The following is a 12,783-nucleotide window of genomic DNA, read 5'->3' as shown; positions in this document are numbered from 1 at the left end:
CAAAGAGGTAGTATATAATGATGATACTTTAAAACAATGCTGACACGGGAAGTAAGAGTGAGAGAAAGGACAGACTGGAGCCCTAGGCAGGGTGGCCTTTTTCTCCAGGAGTGAGATTTAGTGGGAAATGGGGTCAGGGGAGGAGACCTGGAGCATATAGGACTAGTTGGAAATTAACAGTGACTTTTTTTTTTTTTTGTAGTCTAAGGAATCAGCTTCACTGCCGGTGTACTTTCCTTAATAGGCAAAATTATTATCCAGAGCTTGCTTAACTCATTTTTCCTAGGCAACTTCAGATATTTTCTTCCTGCTCTGGATGATGAAAAGACCTCAGAGTCAGGCTACACCAGAAGAAAAGATCAGAGTTGATAGCTTCTGGCAGGGGAATAGAGGGCAAGGAGTTGCAGCGGAGGGCTGGGAAGCTCATTACGACAAGATAGTCTTCTCATTTAAGAACTTCTGGGTGCGAGCTTAATCCAAGTTCATTGAATTGGGATACTGGGATTCAACAAGGTCTTTCCAGATAGAAACGGGAGTCACTCAAGGTCCTACAGATGCCAGCTGGCACCTTTTTGGTAACATACTGACAGCACTGTAGGACATGGTCTATGTCAGGGTGGTTTAGATTCCATAATGCACACAATGCCATTCTTCTCGCAGATACTAACATAGCAAACCAATATGTTGATGTACTCTAGTAATGGGGTATACAACTGCTCCCCAGTCACCTATCACCAACATGCATCCCTACATGGCTAAGTCAACTCCCTCTTCCTTGTACAGAGCATACAACATAATCCATAAATCATAGAGACCTTAAATGGTGGTCTTGCTGCTTATTCCTACCAGGGTGAAAACACCCTTGTCCATCCTGATGCTGATAATGCTGTCCTTGCACATCATAAATTGATGCAAGGGGAAAACTTTCTCTGCCTTATGGTAAAGTATTTCGTGAATGAGGGTAATATCATCACTCAGTTATTGCCAGAATACTGGTTCTCCTTAGTGTTTTGGGTGCCGGTGGACTATAGCCTCTTGGCAATGTTGCTGATGAACTCATTTGTAGCCAGAATTTCCTTACCAAGAACCATGACTCATCAAAAGCCCCCTTTTTCTAATGCCAGGGGAACCACTATGAAATAAATTTGCTTAAAATGATTAGAGAGATAGAAGAAGAAATAAAAATAATTAAGAATAGGACTCAGAGGGGAAAAGGTCCCGTGACAATGGAGAGGTCCAGCGGACCCATCTTTACCAAGGGAGCAAATTTAGCATCACCAATAATGGGGAAATATTCACGTGTGCTTCCTGATGTAATGCACTGAAAAGGACACAACATCCCTTAAGTAGTATTCCTGTCAAAAATGATAACCTGAATCTAATTATGCAAAAACAACAGGCAAACCTGGCCTATATGCATTAAAGTATCAGTATCAGGAAAAACAAAGTCTGAGGAATTATTTCAGATTAAAGGAGATTAAAGAAACATGACAACCAAATGTCATGTATGAGCCTGAATTGATTCCTGTATCAGGAAAAAAAAACTGCTTATATGAAAAATTAGAAAATAGACTGCTTATTAGATAATATTACTGTATTAATATAAAAATCCTGAATGCGTTAACGTACTATACAACATGTAGGAGAATGCCCTTGTTCTTAGGAGGTACAGGCTGAAGTATCTGGGGATAGTGTCATGTTATCTGTGATTGATTTTCAAAGACCTCAGAAAGAAAAAAACGTGTGTGTGCGCATGCACGCACACATGTATGGGCAGAGAGAGAGAAGAAAAGCAACAAATATGGCAAAATGTTAACTGGTGAATCTAGATGACATATATACAGGGTTCATTGTACTATCCTTGCAACTTTTCTGTACGTTTGGAATTTTTCAAAATAAAAAGGTAGGGAAATAATGAGTATCAAAAGAGATAACGAATACAAAAGAGCTTTGTGGATGATAAAACATAATACCAAAGAGAATCTGAGATTATTACTAATATTAAAGCTGGTTCCTCACCTCAGCATTGAGTAGTAACTTTTTTTTAACCAAACTGTCCAATCTCTGCCTTTTAATTGGAGCGTTTAGTCTACTTACATTTAATATAATTATCAATATGGTTGGGTTTTCACCTACCAAGCTGCTATTTGTTTTTTTATTTGTACCATCCCCATCTCCATTGTTATTTGATTCTTACTGGTATCATCCCTACTTCCTGACACCCATCTATCTCCTCTATGTCCCCAACCATTCTCCTTCACTCCCCCTCCACTTTCCTCATCTTACTCTCAAAGAACTGGCTGTGGAGAATATTTAGCCCACTGTAATAGTGCCCACCAAGTCAGCAAAAATGAAAGAAAGAATTAGAATCCATAGGAGCCACTGCAATCTGTGTTTTGTGGGCGGAGACAATCTGAAGTAAGGATTACAAAGGGCTAATGAAAGAAAAAATACGGAGATCTATAAATAAGTTCTGCTACTTATCTATTCACAAGTTAATTTATGAGGGTTCATGATATAAAATCTGACAATGAATTAAGAGTATGCTGGAAAGATGAATAACAATATACAGATTCTAAGTACATAAACACACACACATACCAGTTCTCTGTTTTTGATTTCCTTGAAGGGCTATAAGCAACTGTTCAAAAGGAGTACATATTCCCAAGTTTTGTAGAGAATAATATTTTGCAGCCAGAGCAAAGGTTTCCACACTCACCAGCTTCTGAGAAGTTTCACAAAATATTTTAGAGAAATCAGAAATACCTAAAAAAAATCAGAATAGAGAGAAAAATATTAATAATATTAAATAACCGGTAGGTAATTTGTACGTGAAATTCAAAAACAATAAAGAAAAAACACTGGATTTTATAACAAAATATATTATTTTCATTTTGGTTTGAATTTTGGCACTCTCTCTCTAATGGTTGTGTGTACATTTGCTATTTGAACAATTAGCTATTTTTAGCCCCCAAACCCTGGTGGCCTAGTGGTTAAGAGCTAAGTTGCTAACCAAAAGGTCCACAGTTTGAATCCACCAGGTGCTCCTTGGAAACGCCATGGGGCAGTTCTACTCTGTCCTACAGGGTCGCTATGAGTCAGAATCGACTCGATGGCAACGGGTTTATTTTCTCTTTAATATTGTATATTTAAGCTCCCAATCAAAATTTGACTCCCCCTTTTTTTTTTTCCAAAGGACCCATTCCTACCAGAAAAAAAGTTTGAATCTTGCTAAACAGTAATGTGGCTATTAAATTTAACTGAATTTAAGTCAGTCAGCCCACACAACTGTAAACTGTTATTCCCAATCCACGTTTCATGTAGAACAACAGTAACATCCCCAGTGGTACTAATGTTACTGTAAAATAGTTCCTGCCTCATTTGGACCATGTAGAACTGTTGTGTGTGGGGATATGAATGTGTTCAGTGCATTGTCAATGTGAGTTCTAAAACCAATCAAGTGCAAATAGCTCATTTCCTCCCCATAGCTTATTTTAAACTAGACATTCTGAGTTTAGTAATATCAGTAGTTCCCAAATGCTCATTTAGAATAATATGATAGACATTCTTACTGTTCACAAACATCCAGTACCCCTCTCTGCGTGAAGATCTTACACCCCATTGAATTCAGGTATGGCCACATCTTTCCAAAGCAAACTGAGCAATTTCCATGTATAAGATTTTAGAGTATCAGAAGATCCATTATTCTTTCTTTTCCCAGGTCTTTAATCATGAAAGTATGTGTCAAGGTGGACACTCCTTCAGCTTGAGTTTCTGGGTGAATAAGACAAGGGCAGTACTCCTGCCAACCTACAAGGGTCATGTAGCTTATATGAAAAATAAATTTTGTTGTTTTTAGTCACTGAGTTTTTAGGCTTATTACTGCAGCATAATCTGGTCTATTGTAAAGGATACACACAAGCAGACTGACAGATTTGCTTTTCATTTGCTCAACTGCATCTTTCTATGATTATTTGTAAAGCATGTTAATTTACTTAAACCAAAAACCAAACTGGCTGCTTTTGAGTCAATTCCGACTCATGGCGACTTCATGTGTTACAGAGTAGAACTGCTCCATAGGGTTTTCTTTTTTAATCTTAAGAAGCAGATCACCAGGCCTCTCTTAAAAAAAAAAAAAAGGGCATTCTAATTTGTCTGTAGTAGTTCCAAGAAACTCTTTTGATGGAGAAAAAAATTAAGTCTACTCTTTGAAAGCTGTTTTTAATAATTCAAAAAACACACATCTAGTGCTTAAATGGAGCCCTGGTGGCACAGTGATTAAGACCTGAGCTGCTAACCAAAAGGTGAGCAGTTTGAATCTACTAGCTGCTCCTTGGAAACCCTATGGGGCAGTTCTCGTCTGTCCTGTAGGGTTGCTATGAGTCAGAATTGACTCAACAGCAAAGCGTTTGGTTTTGTGTTTGATTTAGTGCTTAAATGAATTATGTAAAATGTTCACCTTACAAAAGCATGGTGTAATCCAGGGAAAAATTCTGGTTCCATCAGAAAAACTATACTGTATGCTATGACATCTACTCTGGCATAGCTGATCCTCCATGGTTACTTATGAAATTATAAAAATCCATTTAAGCACAAAGAACAATGATGATGCCTAACAAAAATTAAAAGCAAGATAGCTGACAAATGTTTATAGAATTCTAAGTAAAAACTGCCTGTCTAAGCTAATATCCTTTTAAAGCTAATATCTATTAGTTTAAGATCCTGGGGAGGCACAAATTATTAAGTGCTCAGCTACTAACCTAAAGGCTAGTAGTTCGAACTCACCAAGCAGTGCTACGGAACAAAGGCCTGGTGATCTGCCTCCCTAAAGATTATGGCCAAGGGCCCTATGCAGCAGTTTTACTCTTAACACAAGAGGTTGCCATGAGTTGGAATTGACTTAATGGCGGTGAATTTGGTTTTTTATCTGTTAAGTTGGTGGTGGTAATGTTTACCAAAAATGTCAAAGATGTGTAACTTTCATTTCTGAATCAACTAAATAAAAATTTAAATTACAAAGTAAGATGGTGAACTTATTTATGATATACCGTACGTATTACATACACTTTTTTGGACATCTGGCAAACTGAATTTACTAACACAGCCAGAAGTAATAAAATCCACATCAAAATATTTAGGCATGATACAGAAGGGAAAACTCATTCAATTATTAAGTGTGACTCTTAGGTTTAAGGGCAGTCTCAACATCCCCAGGTTCCAGGGCAGCAATTTCAAAGAGTGTGATAGAATGAGAGTATTAAATCTCGACTTGCAGAGGGACTATTATAGTAGTCAGTTATTGGACAATGTTGCCAACAGAAAGTATGTGATGTTTCTGTTGGAAAAGTAAAGATTCCAATCAATTTAACTACACTGAATGAAAATGCCCGAAAAAAGTCTAATTTAATCTGAACTAAATGGTATTACATTGCTTTTAATTATAGGCCTCTCAGTAACGTAAAAAATTTAGAGATCTAAATTACAAAGACATTACTCTTTTTAACAACAGGGTAGTGTTTTGATTCAGTACATTAATTTATGTCATTTAGGGCTGGCACCAGTTTGCTCATATAATCCAGAATACCATCAAAAAAAACCTTTTTGAATCATGGAAATACAGCGGCTGGATTTTTGTTTTCAACTTAGCGAGGCTGTTAACTGTCATTACGTGCTACTTTTAGAGATCCAGAAAGAGAGAGAAAGGTGTCAACAATCTTGTCTTTACTTCCATCTCTGAAACAGCACATGAGAAAAGTTATGTGACAATGACAAAAATGTTTATAGTCCTCATAGTGTTCCCCTAGGTACCTGTATAATAAGACTGGGTTTTGAAACTGAATAAAATAGCAAACCACAATGTTACTCAGTTTATATTTATAAAGTTAATTCTAATTTAGCTAAATTTTTTATACAGGAAAGCTTGGGTTTTTAGTTCGCTGACCAATACATCTACATATTATGTGGCCTGATTATTTTGCCAATATCTCCCTCTACTGGAAGTGCCTGCTCTGTTTTATTACATGCTTTACTTGTGTTCTTTATTTACTCTTACTTTTTATACACCTTCTATTACTATTTCACAGAAGTTTCTTAGAACATAGTTAATTGGGCACGAGGGATCAGGGGAAGTAAGACGCAGGGGGAATTATTTTCTATCACTATGTTATATCTATAACTATAGTTATTTTCTATAAATATGAGACACCATATTTCATATCAAAGAGTATCTCTAAGGGCCTTTTTTTCCCCACACCAGAGGTGAATGTACAAAGAAAGATAGAAAAGACATGTATATATACATGTTGATTATGAAAATCTCAAGATGGAGCAATGCATACTAAAATTTCAAAACTAAAAATACAGTGAATTATAATATTTACACTTAAATAAAAATAAATTTTCAAAAGTACAAAGTCTGAACTTTTTCTTGAATGTTACATAGTACATTAAAGAAGACAGGATACCATCGCATAATTCATTACTGCTATCACTAACATTTATTGAACCTAGACTATGTGCCAGCCACTTTACATTTCATTGAACAGTCTTAGGAGCCAGTTATATAGTGCTTTTATCCCCATTTAATAGAAGAAAAAACTGAGATAGTCCGTAATTTACCCAAGTTCCCACAGAAACTAAGAGGCAGGGTATGTAAACCAAAGCAGTTTGACCTCAGACCGTGCTCTTAATTCCCACATTCAATTACTATGTCATAGTAGTTAAGTGAGCCCTGGTGGCACAACGGTTAAGAACTTGGCTGCTAACCAAAAGGTCAGCAGTTTGAATCCACCAGCCACTCCTTGGAAACCCTGTAGGAACAGTTCTACCCTGTCCCACAGGGTCACTATGAGCCGGAATCTACTCGCATCACTCCCCTATACATCTCTCTCTCTCCATCAGAAGTGATCTCAACATTTCAAGAACTTAAAAGGTGATTCTCGTTTATAAAACAACTGGCAAACCTTTGCGAAGGAATAAAGGCGTTTTTATGATAAGATTTTGATGTGCTATTTAGTTCTAGAAACAAAGTAACATACTGTTTCATGCCCAGCTATATAAAGCAACAATACTTTGTACACAGCAGGCACTTAGCAGAGACTAGAAGAATGAATAAATGGATGAGTGAAAGCAATCCCTCAATACATTTAGTATTGCAGCATCACCAGCTATACAGGGACAAAGAGAAATTCTCCTAAAACTCTGTAGTGTGAGTAATCACTGAGGCCACCTGGAGGACTTCAGTAGCACTGTTTTAAACCAAACCCATCGCAGCAAAGTTGATTAGCACTGTTAAAGAAGCATAAAACCTCATCCCACCTCTAATGTTTATAACCCACAGTGAGACAAGAGTACCTTAGAACACACCATGAGATAAAATGTAACCATGTGACAAATTTTGAGGTTTAACTGTGTTACAGGGGTTAGGAGAAAGGTCACAACTACTATCGCAGCCTAGAACTGTCCCATGGCCCAGCATTTCTTCAAAAGAGAGTAACAGTAACCTCACAATAAAGATCTTCACAAGGACATAGAAACATTTTGTATTCACTTCCACATGAATGTCCCACATATGTCTCCAATTCAAAAGGTTCAAAACTGAACCGAATGTTCTCATTCTGTTGAAACCTTTCTCTTCTCCTATTTCCTATCTTTAATGACTTCATCACTCACCCACTGCCAAAGTTAAAAACCTTTACATTATCTTAAATGATCCTTGTGCCCTCAATCTGCACATATAGCCATCCATCAATCCCAATGTCAAAATATCTTTCATTTGGACTCCCCCACTGCACCTCCATCACTGCTGTGGTTCAAACCTTATTAACTCTTACCAGTGCTACTGGAATAGATTCATAGTTGGTTCTTTCCTTATCTAGACTCCCACTGCAAAATGCACAATCAATGTCGGTTGAGTTGACTTGAACAAGTTTTCTAAAATGGAAATTTACTTGTATTATAATACAAATTTAATTACAGATTTTAAGACTTTGGTTCCCACAACACTTGACTTTATGTTTCAGTCTATTATATTTGTTTAGTAGAAGTACAACAAAAGTTAAAGCCTGCCTTAATGAACTTTGAAAATGAAAGATGGGATGAGTTAAATTTTATGAATGTTTGCATATATCCATAATCCTTTAACCTGCCTAAAAAAGCAAACTGACTATATACTGTTGCTTTTTAAAATATCTATATCAATTTATATCACCCAATTATGGGCTAATAAGCTATTTGCCTAAGCTACTCTAGCTTAATTTATGGCTGCATATGAAATGATGAAATGTTATTTCAACATGTAAACCATTCTCTTGGAAAGAATAAGATATAATTAACAAAGGATTCACATGCATGTCCTTACTGTGCCAAGAATAGCACTAACGTTGACATTGCATATATAAAGTACATTTAACCATTCCAAAAGCACTTTTGCATTTAACTAAGTTATTTATTAAAAAATGAAATTAAATACAAAAATAGAAAATCTACAGTATTTTAACTCTAACAGACCCTTATCATAGTTTAATTTAAAGGCAACACAAAATATATAAATAGAAATGTGGCTTTACTTTGTTAAATAAAAAAACAAAACAAACTTGATAAAAATAAATCAGGAGGTGCCTCTTATGTGCCAGGTGATAGAATCTGATTGAAGTGCATTTGTTACAACTTGAGATTCATCTGTCGGATACGGTGTCTTACCATTTACAGAGAACGTTGATAACAAATGTTCTATACGGGTCCAAAGGCACTGGGCTATCCACAGTTACAGTTCGACTGCTACTCACCTCATGAGATAAGCTTACACAGGCCTTTGCACTTGTTTCTCCTGTTGCCTGAAACTATCTTCCCCATGTATTCTCATGGCTTACCCTCTCACTTCTTTCAGGTCTTTGCTCAAATGTCATCATTTTAGAAAAACCTTCTCTGATAATCCTATTTAACTCTCGTCCCCCTCCAATCCTTTATTAATTTTTTATAGCACTGATCATCAACTAATATATGTGACATCCAAGAGGACAAAGGCTTTTATTCACTGCTGCATCCTCAGAACCTAGAAAAATGCCTTACTCATTTATCCACTGAGTATACATAATAGGCACTCAGTGAGTGAATGAGTAAATCAGTGGGCAAGCATGGGCAGAAGGAACTAGGGTTTGGATTCTGGTTCTCAGAATGTCTATCCTTGTGGCCAAGAACAATTTGCTCACCTACTCCAAGACTTCTTTATCAATAAAATGGGAGAAAATACCTACTTCATAGTATTATTTTAAGGAACACATGCACACATACTACATACACATGTATATATATGAGTATATAATACGTATTGATCATATATTATATATACATATATATTTAATTATCATATATACAATATACCTACAGAAAAAAACACAGCAAGCACGTGTGTGCACCTAGAACATAACAGGCAACCCTCAAGCCATGAAGTCCAAACGAAGTAACTGAGTTTCCTAATATTTGGGACTTTGCTGGAATATGGAATAGAAAATACTTAAGCCCTGAATGCCATACATATTTCTAGAAGAAAATTTGAAACAAAGACTAATGCAAACACTCAATTACTAAATATGGAGTTCACTGGGAGAAAAGAAGTTTGGGCTCTGAATCTTGGGTGCAAGGCCTCCATCATTACAATGAAGGCACACTAAGAATGAGTGAACTGCAACTTGAGAAGCAACAAGGAAGTCCAACAGCCAATTTGCTAAATAAAAAACAAAATTGATAAAAATAAATAAATCAGGAGGTGCTTATTATGTGCAAGGTAGTAACAGAATCTGATTAAAATGGATATGGTGTCTTACCATTTACAAAGAACATTGATAACAAAAGTTCTATGTGGACCCAAAGGCACTGGGCAATCCCAGTTACACTTCTACTGCTACTCATCTCATGAGATAGTCTTACACGGGTCTTTGCACTTGTAGGACTTTGTAGGACTTTGCACTTAGTAGGACTAAGGCAAGTGTTTGGGAGCCTAGTGGTTAACACTGGGGCACCATGTAGAAGAATCAGCTTTGAAGTATAGAAGAGAACTTTACTAACGATACTACTTACTGAATTTAATGTGAAATTTGGTAGATTCATTTTAATCTTGACTAAACCAAAAACCCAATACTGCCATCGAGTTGATTCCGACTCATAGCGACCCTATAGGACAGAGAAGAACTGACCCATAGAGTTTCCAAGGAGCGCCTGGCGGATATGAACTGCCAACCTCTTGGTTAGCAGCTGTAGCAATCTTCAGTAGGCCTTAGAAAACCTGGAGTAGAATTTCAAGTTTGCTTTATGATAATATTTTAATTTCCTATTTTCAAAAATTAACAAAACCTAGATACAGTAAATTTCTAGCAATTCAATAACTTTGCTCTCCATCTAAAGTTAGAAGTATTTAAGAGTAAATTAAAAACTTGTAAATATTTTCTGAGTAAATTTAAATTTAATACACAAAATGTGATTTTGTTAGCAAAATACAAATAAATTTCAGACTATAACACTTTAAAAAATGATGTTATAATTATAAAGCATACTTTCAAAAGGAACCTATTTCACCACAGTAAGTGCACTGAAATCAGTCTGTTTTCTTGTTCCTACCAAAGACATCTCACTTTCTATTTCAATTGCCGTTTCTAAGTAACTCTGTAGGTTCTGTCATCCCAAACTGTCCCAACAATATCACTACAATGTCACTACAATGGAGGTAGTAACTAATGCTGCCATGGATCTCTTACTAAGAAGACCAGTATTTCTTTTCTATATGTTGACCTGGGCCTAGACTTCCAGGCTTCCAAGAATAATAAAGGCTTTTCAGTTTGTTTATTATTGAAGCAAGGCACATAAAGGATTACGGTCCAGGAAAAACAGTAAAAATAAGTGTAATTGAATAAGGGCTTCTGAAAGATTAAAACTAAACCGTACCTTTCTCTTAACGTACTTTTCCTTTCATTCTGCATTTCATTAATTGGAGTTCAATTTCATCTGCCCTTGTTACACTAAGCTTAATTTACTTAGATTTCAAAATTAATACAAATAGATGTGTATTCCATTATCTCTTAACTGAATTCAGTTATAATCATTTGCAGATAAAATGAATGAGAAAAAGGAATTTGCATTAAATATAAACTTTACCTGTTATTATTAGTTGCTGTCAATCAATTCCAATTCATGGCAACCCCATGTGTGCAGAACTGCTCCATAGGGTTTTCAAGGCCGTGACCCTTTTGGAAGTAGATCACCAAGCATCTCTCCCCAGGCACCTCTGGGTGTGTTCAAACCACCAATGCTTTGGCCAATAGTTGAGCACTTAATTGTTTGTAACACCCAGGGACTCCTCTATCTAGCTCCTACCACACGTCCTACATGGTTGCTCTGAGTTGGAATGACTCGAAGACAATTGGTTTTTTTTTGCGGGGGCGGGGGGCGGTATCTTACCTCCACCAGACCTTATTCTTCACCTGCTCAATTTTTGTAATAACATTTATAGCCCGTAAAAACTGTGTAAATTTTATTCTTTAGGGATCGTTATTCAAGAAGGCCGCTGTACAGAGCATAAACAAATAAAATGCCAACCTAAACAGTTTAAATCTCCCAATTTTGGTTTTCAGTGATCAAGAGAAAGTAATTAACTTTCAGTAATTCTCATTGGTGTCAGCCTAGAGATACTGGTCTGATGCTCTGCAGCTGAGTCTCAAACCTAGTGCGTACTCACAAGGAGACATTTTCAGTAATTGATAAATATTAGTTAAATGAATGGATGAAAATATATAAATATTTCTTAATAAAAAAAAGTTAAAAGAATCAAAGAATGAGAAAGCAAAAGTGTTGGTCGAAATCAAGATAAACTGAAACAGCTTCATAACACTGATAATGCTTTCAACCAGCAGCTCTTATCTTGAGGTCCAAGCGCTGAGGAAGCCTGTGAATCACCTAAGACATACAGTTCCGTGTCTATATAAATGCACACATGACTTTTTCGAGGAAAAGCTCTATACTATTCTTCTGAATCAGTCTTTTATTGGGATTTGTGATCTAAGAGATTAAGAATCACTATCTTTATTCAAAACATGAAAACTAAGTAGTGATGACCTAAGAAACCCACGATTATTCTTTTTCATAGTTTAGACAACTGTTGATTCCTAGCATAAATTTTATCTTTATACATGGGGGCACCATGAGTCAGAATCAACTTGACAGTAACTGGTAAATTTCACCTAACTTTGAAAAGATAACTTTTTTCTTTCTAATATTTTTACTTTTAAACAGATCCTCTTTGAATGTTCACAGTTTGTTACTTGGGTGAGTTTTTTAGATAACTACTATATATATATATATATACATATATATATACAAAATTCAAGAACCAAAAGATACAGGTCTGTTGCATTTTATTATTCAACAAAATATATGTCAATAACAGTAAGTGGTTTTAATAATTTTGCATGATCTATAACTTAAATCTATAATGCGGGCAAGGTGTTACCTTTCTGCATCATCCTTGAGATATCCTAAGTGACAAAATGAAAGTACCTGATTCAAAAGAAGAATCAATCACTTAAGATATTTTTATGGGGGAAAAAAAAAAACTTTAAAAAGAAATGCATATTTTAGATGAAAAAGGAAAATTGAGAAGAACAAAAAACAGAAATAAATTATACTCATAGTTTGCAAGGGAGATTAAAAGTGTCCCAAAACCAAACGCTTCACCATCGAGTCAATTCTGACTCATAGCGACCTTATAGGACAGAGCAGAACTGCCCATAAGGT

The 12,783-nt window shown here is 35.9% G+C and overlaps 1 protein-coding gene across 12 annotated transcripts in view; it reads right to left on the bottom strand.

Annotated features, from left to right (window-relative positions):
* METTL25 (methyltransferase like 25) overlaps positions 1 to 12,783 on the bottom strand; it is a 345,627-nt gene that overhangs the window by 323,442 nt on the left and 9,402 nt on the right. For all 12 annotated transcript variants that reach the window (XR_007517292.1, XR_007517291.1, XR_007517293.1 and 9 more), the window contains exon 2: positions 2,602 to 2,766. Coding sequence is in view for 9 of the 12 variants with exons in the window: in XM_049883967.1 (XP_049739924.1) it covers positions 2,602 to 2,766 (165 nt within the window). In the remaining 3 variants the exon portion in view is untranslated. The remainder of the gene's footprint in view (positions 1 to 2,601; positions 2,767 to 12,783) is intronic.

Source organism: Elephas maximus, chromosome 4 (assembly GCF_024166365.1).
Source record: "Elephas maximus indicus isolate mEleMax1 chromosome 4, mEleMax1 primary haplotype, whole genome shotgun sequence".
In the NCBI taxonomy this organism is placed as follows: Eukaryota; Metazoa; Chordata; class Mammalia; order Proboscidea; family Elephantidae; genus Elephas; species Elephas maximus.
Note: the sequence above shows the minus strand (reverse complement) of the source record. Positions and strands in the feature narration are given on the sequence as shown.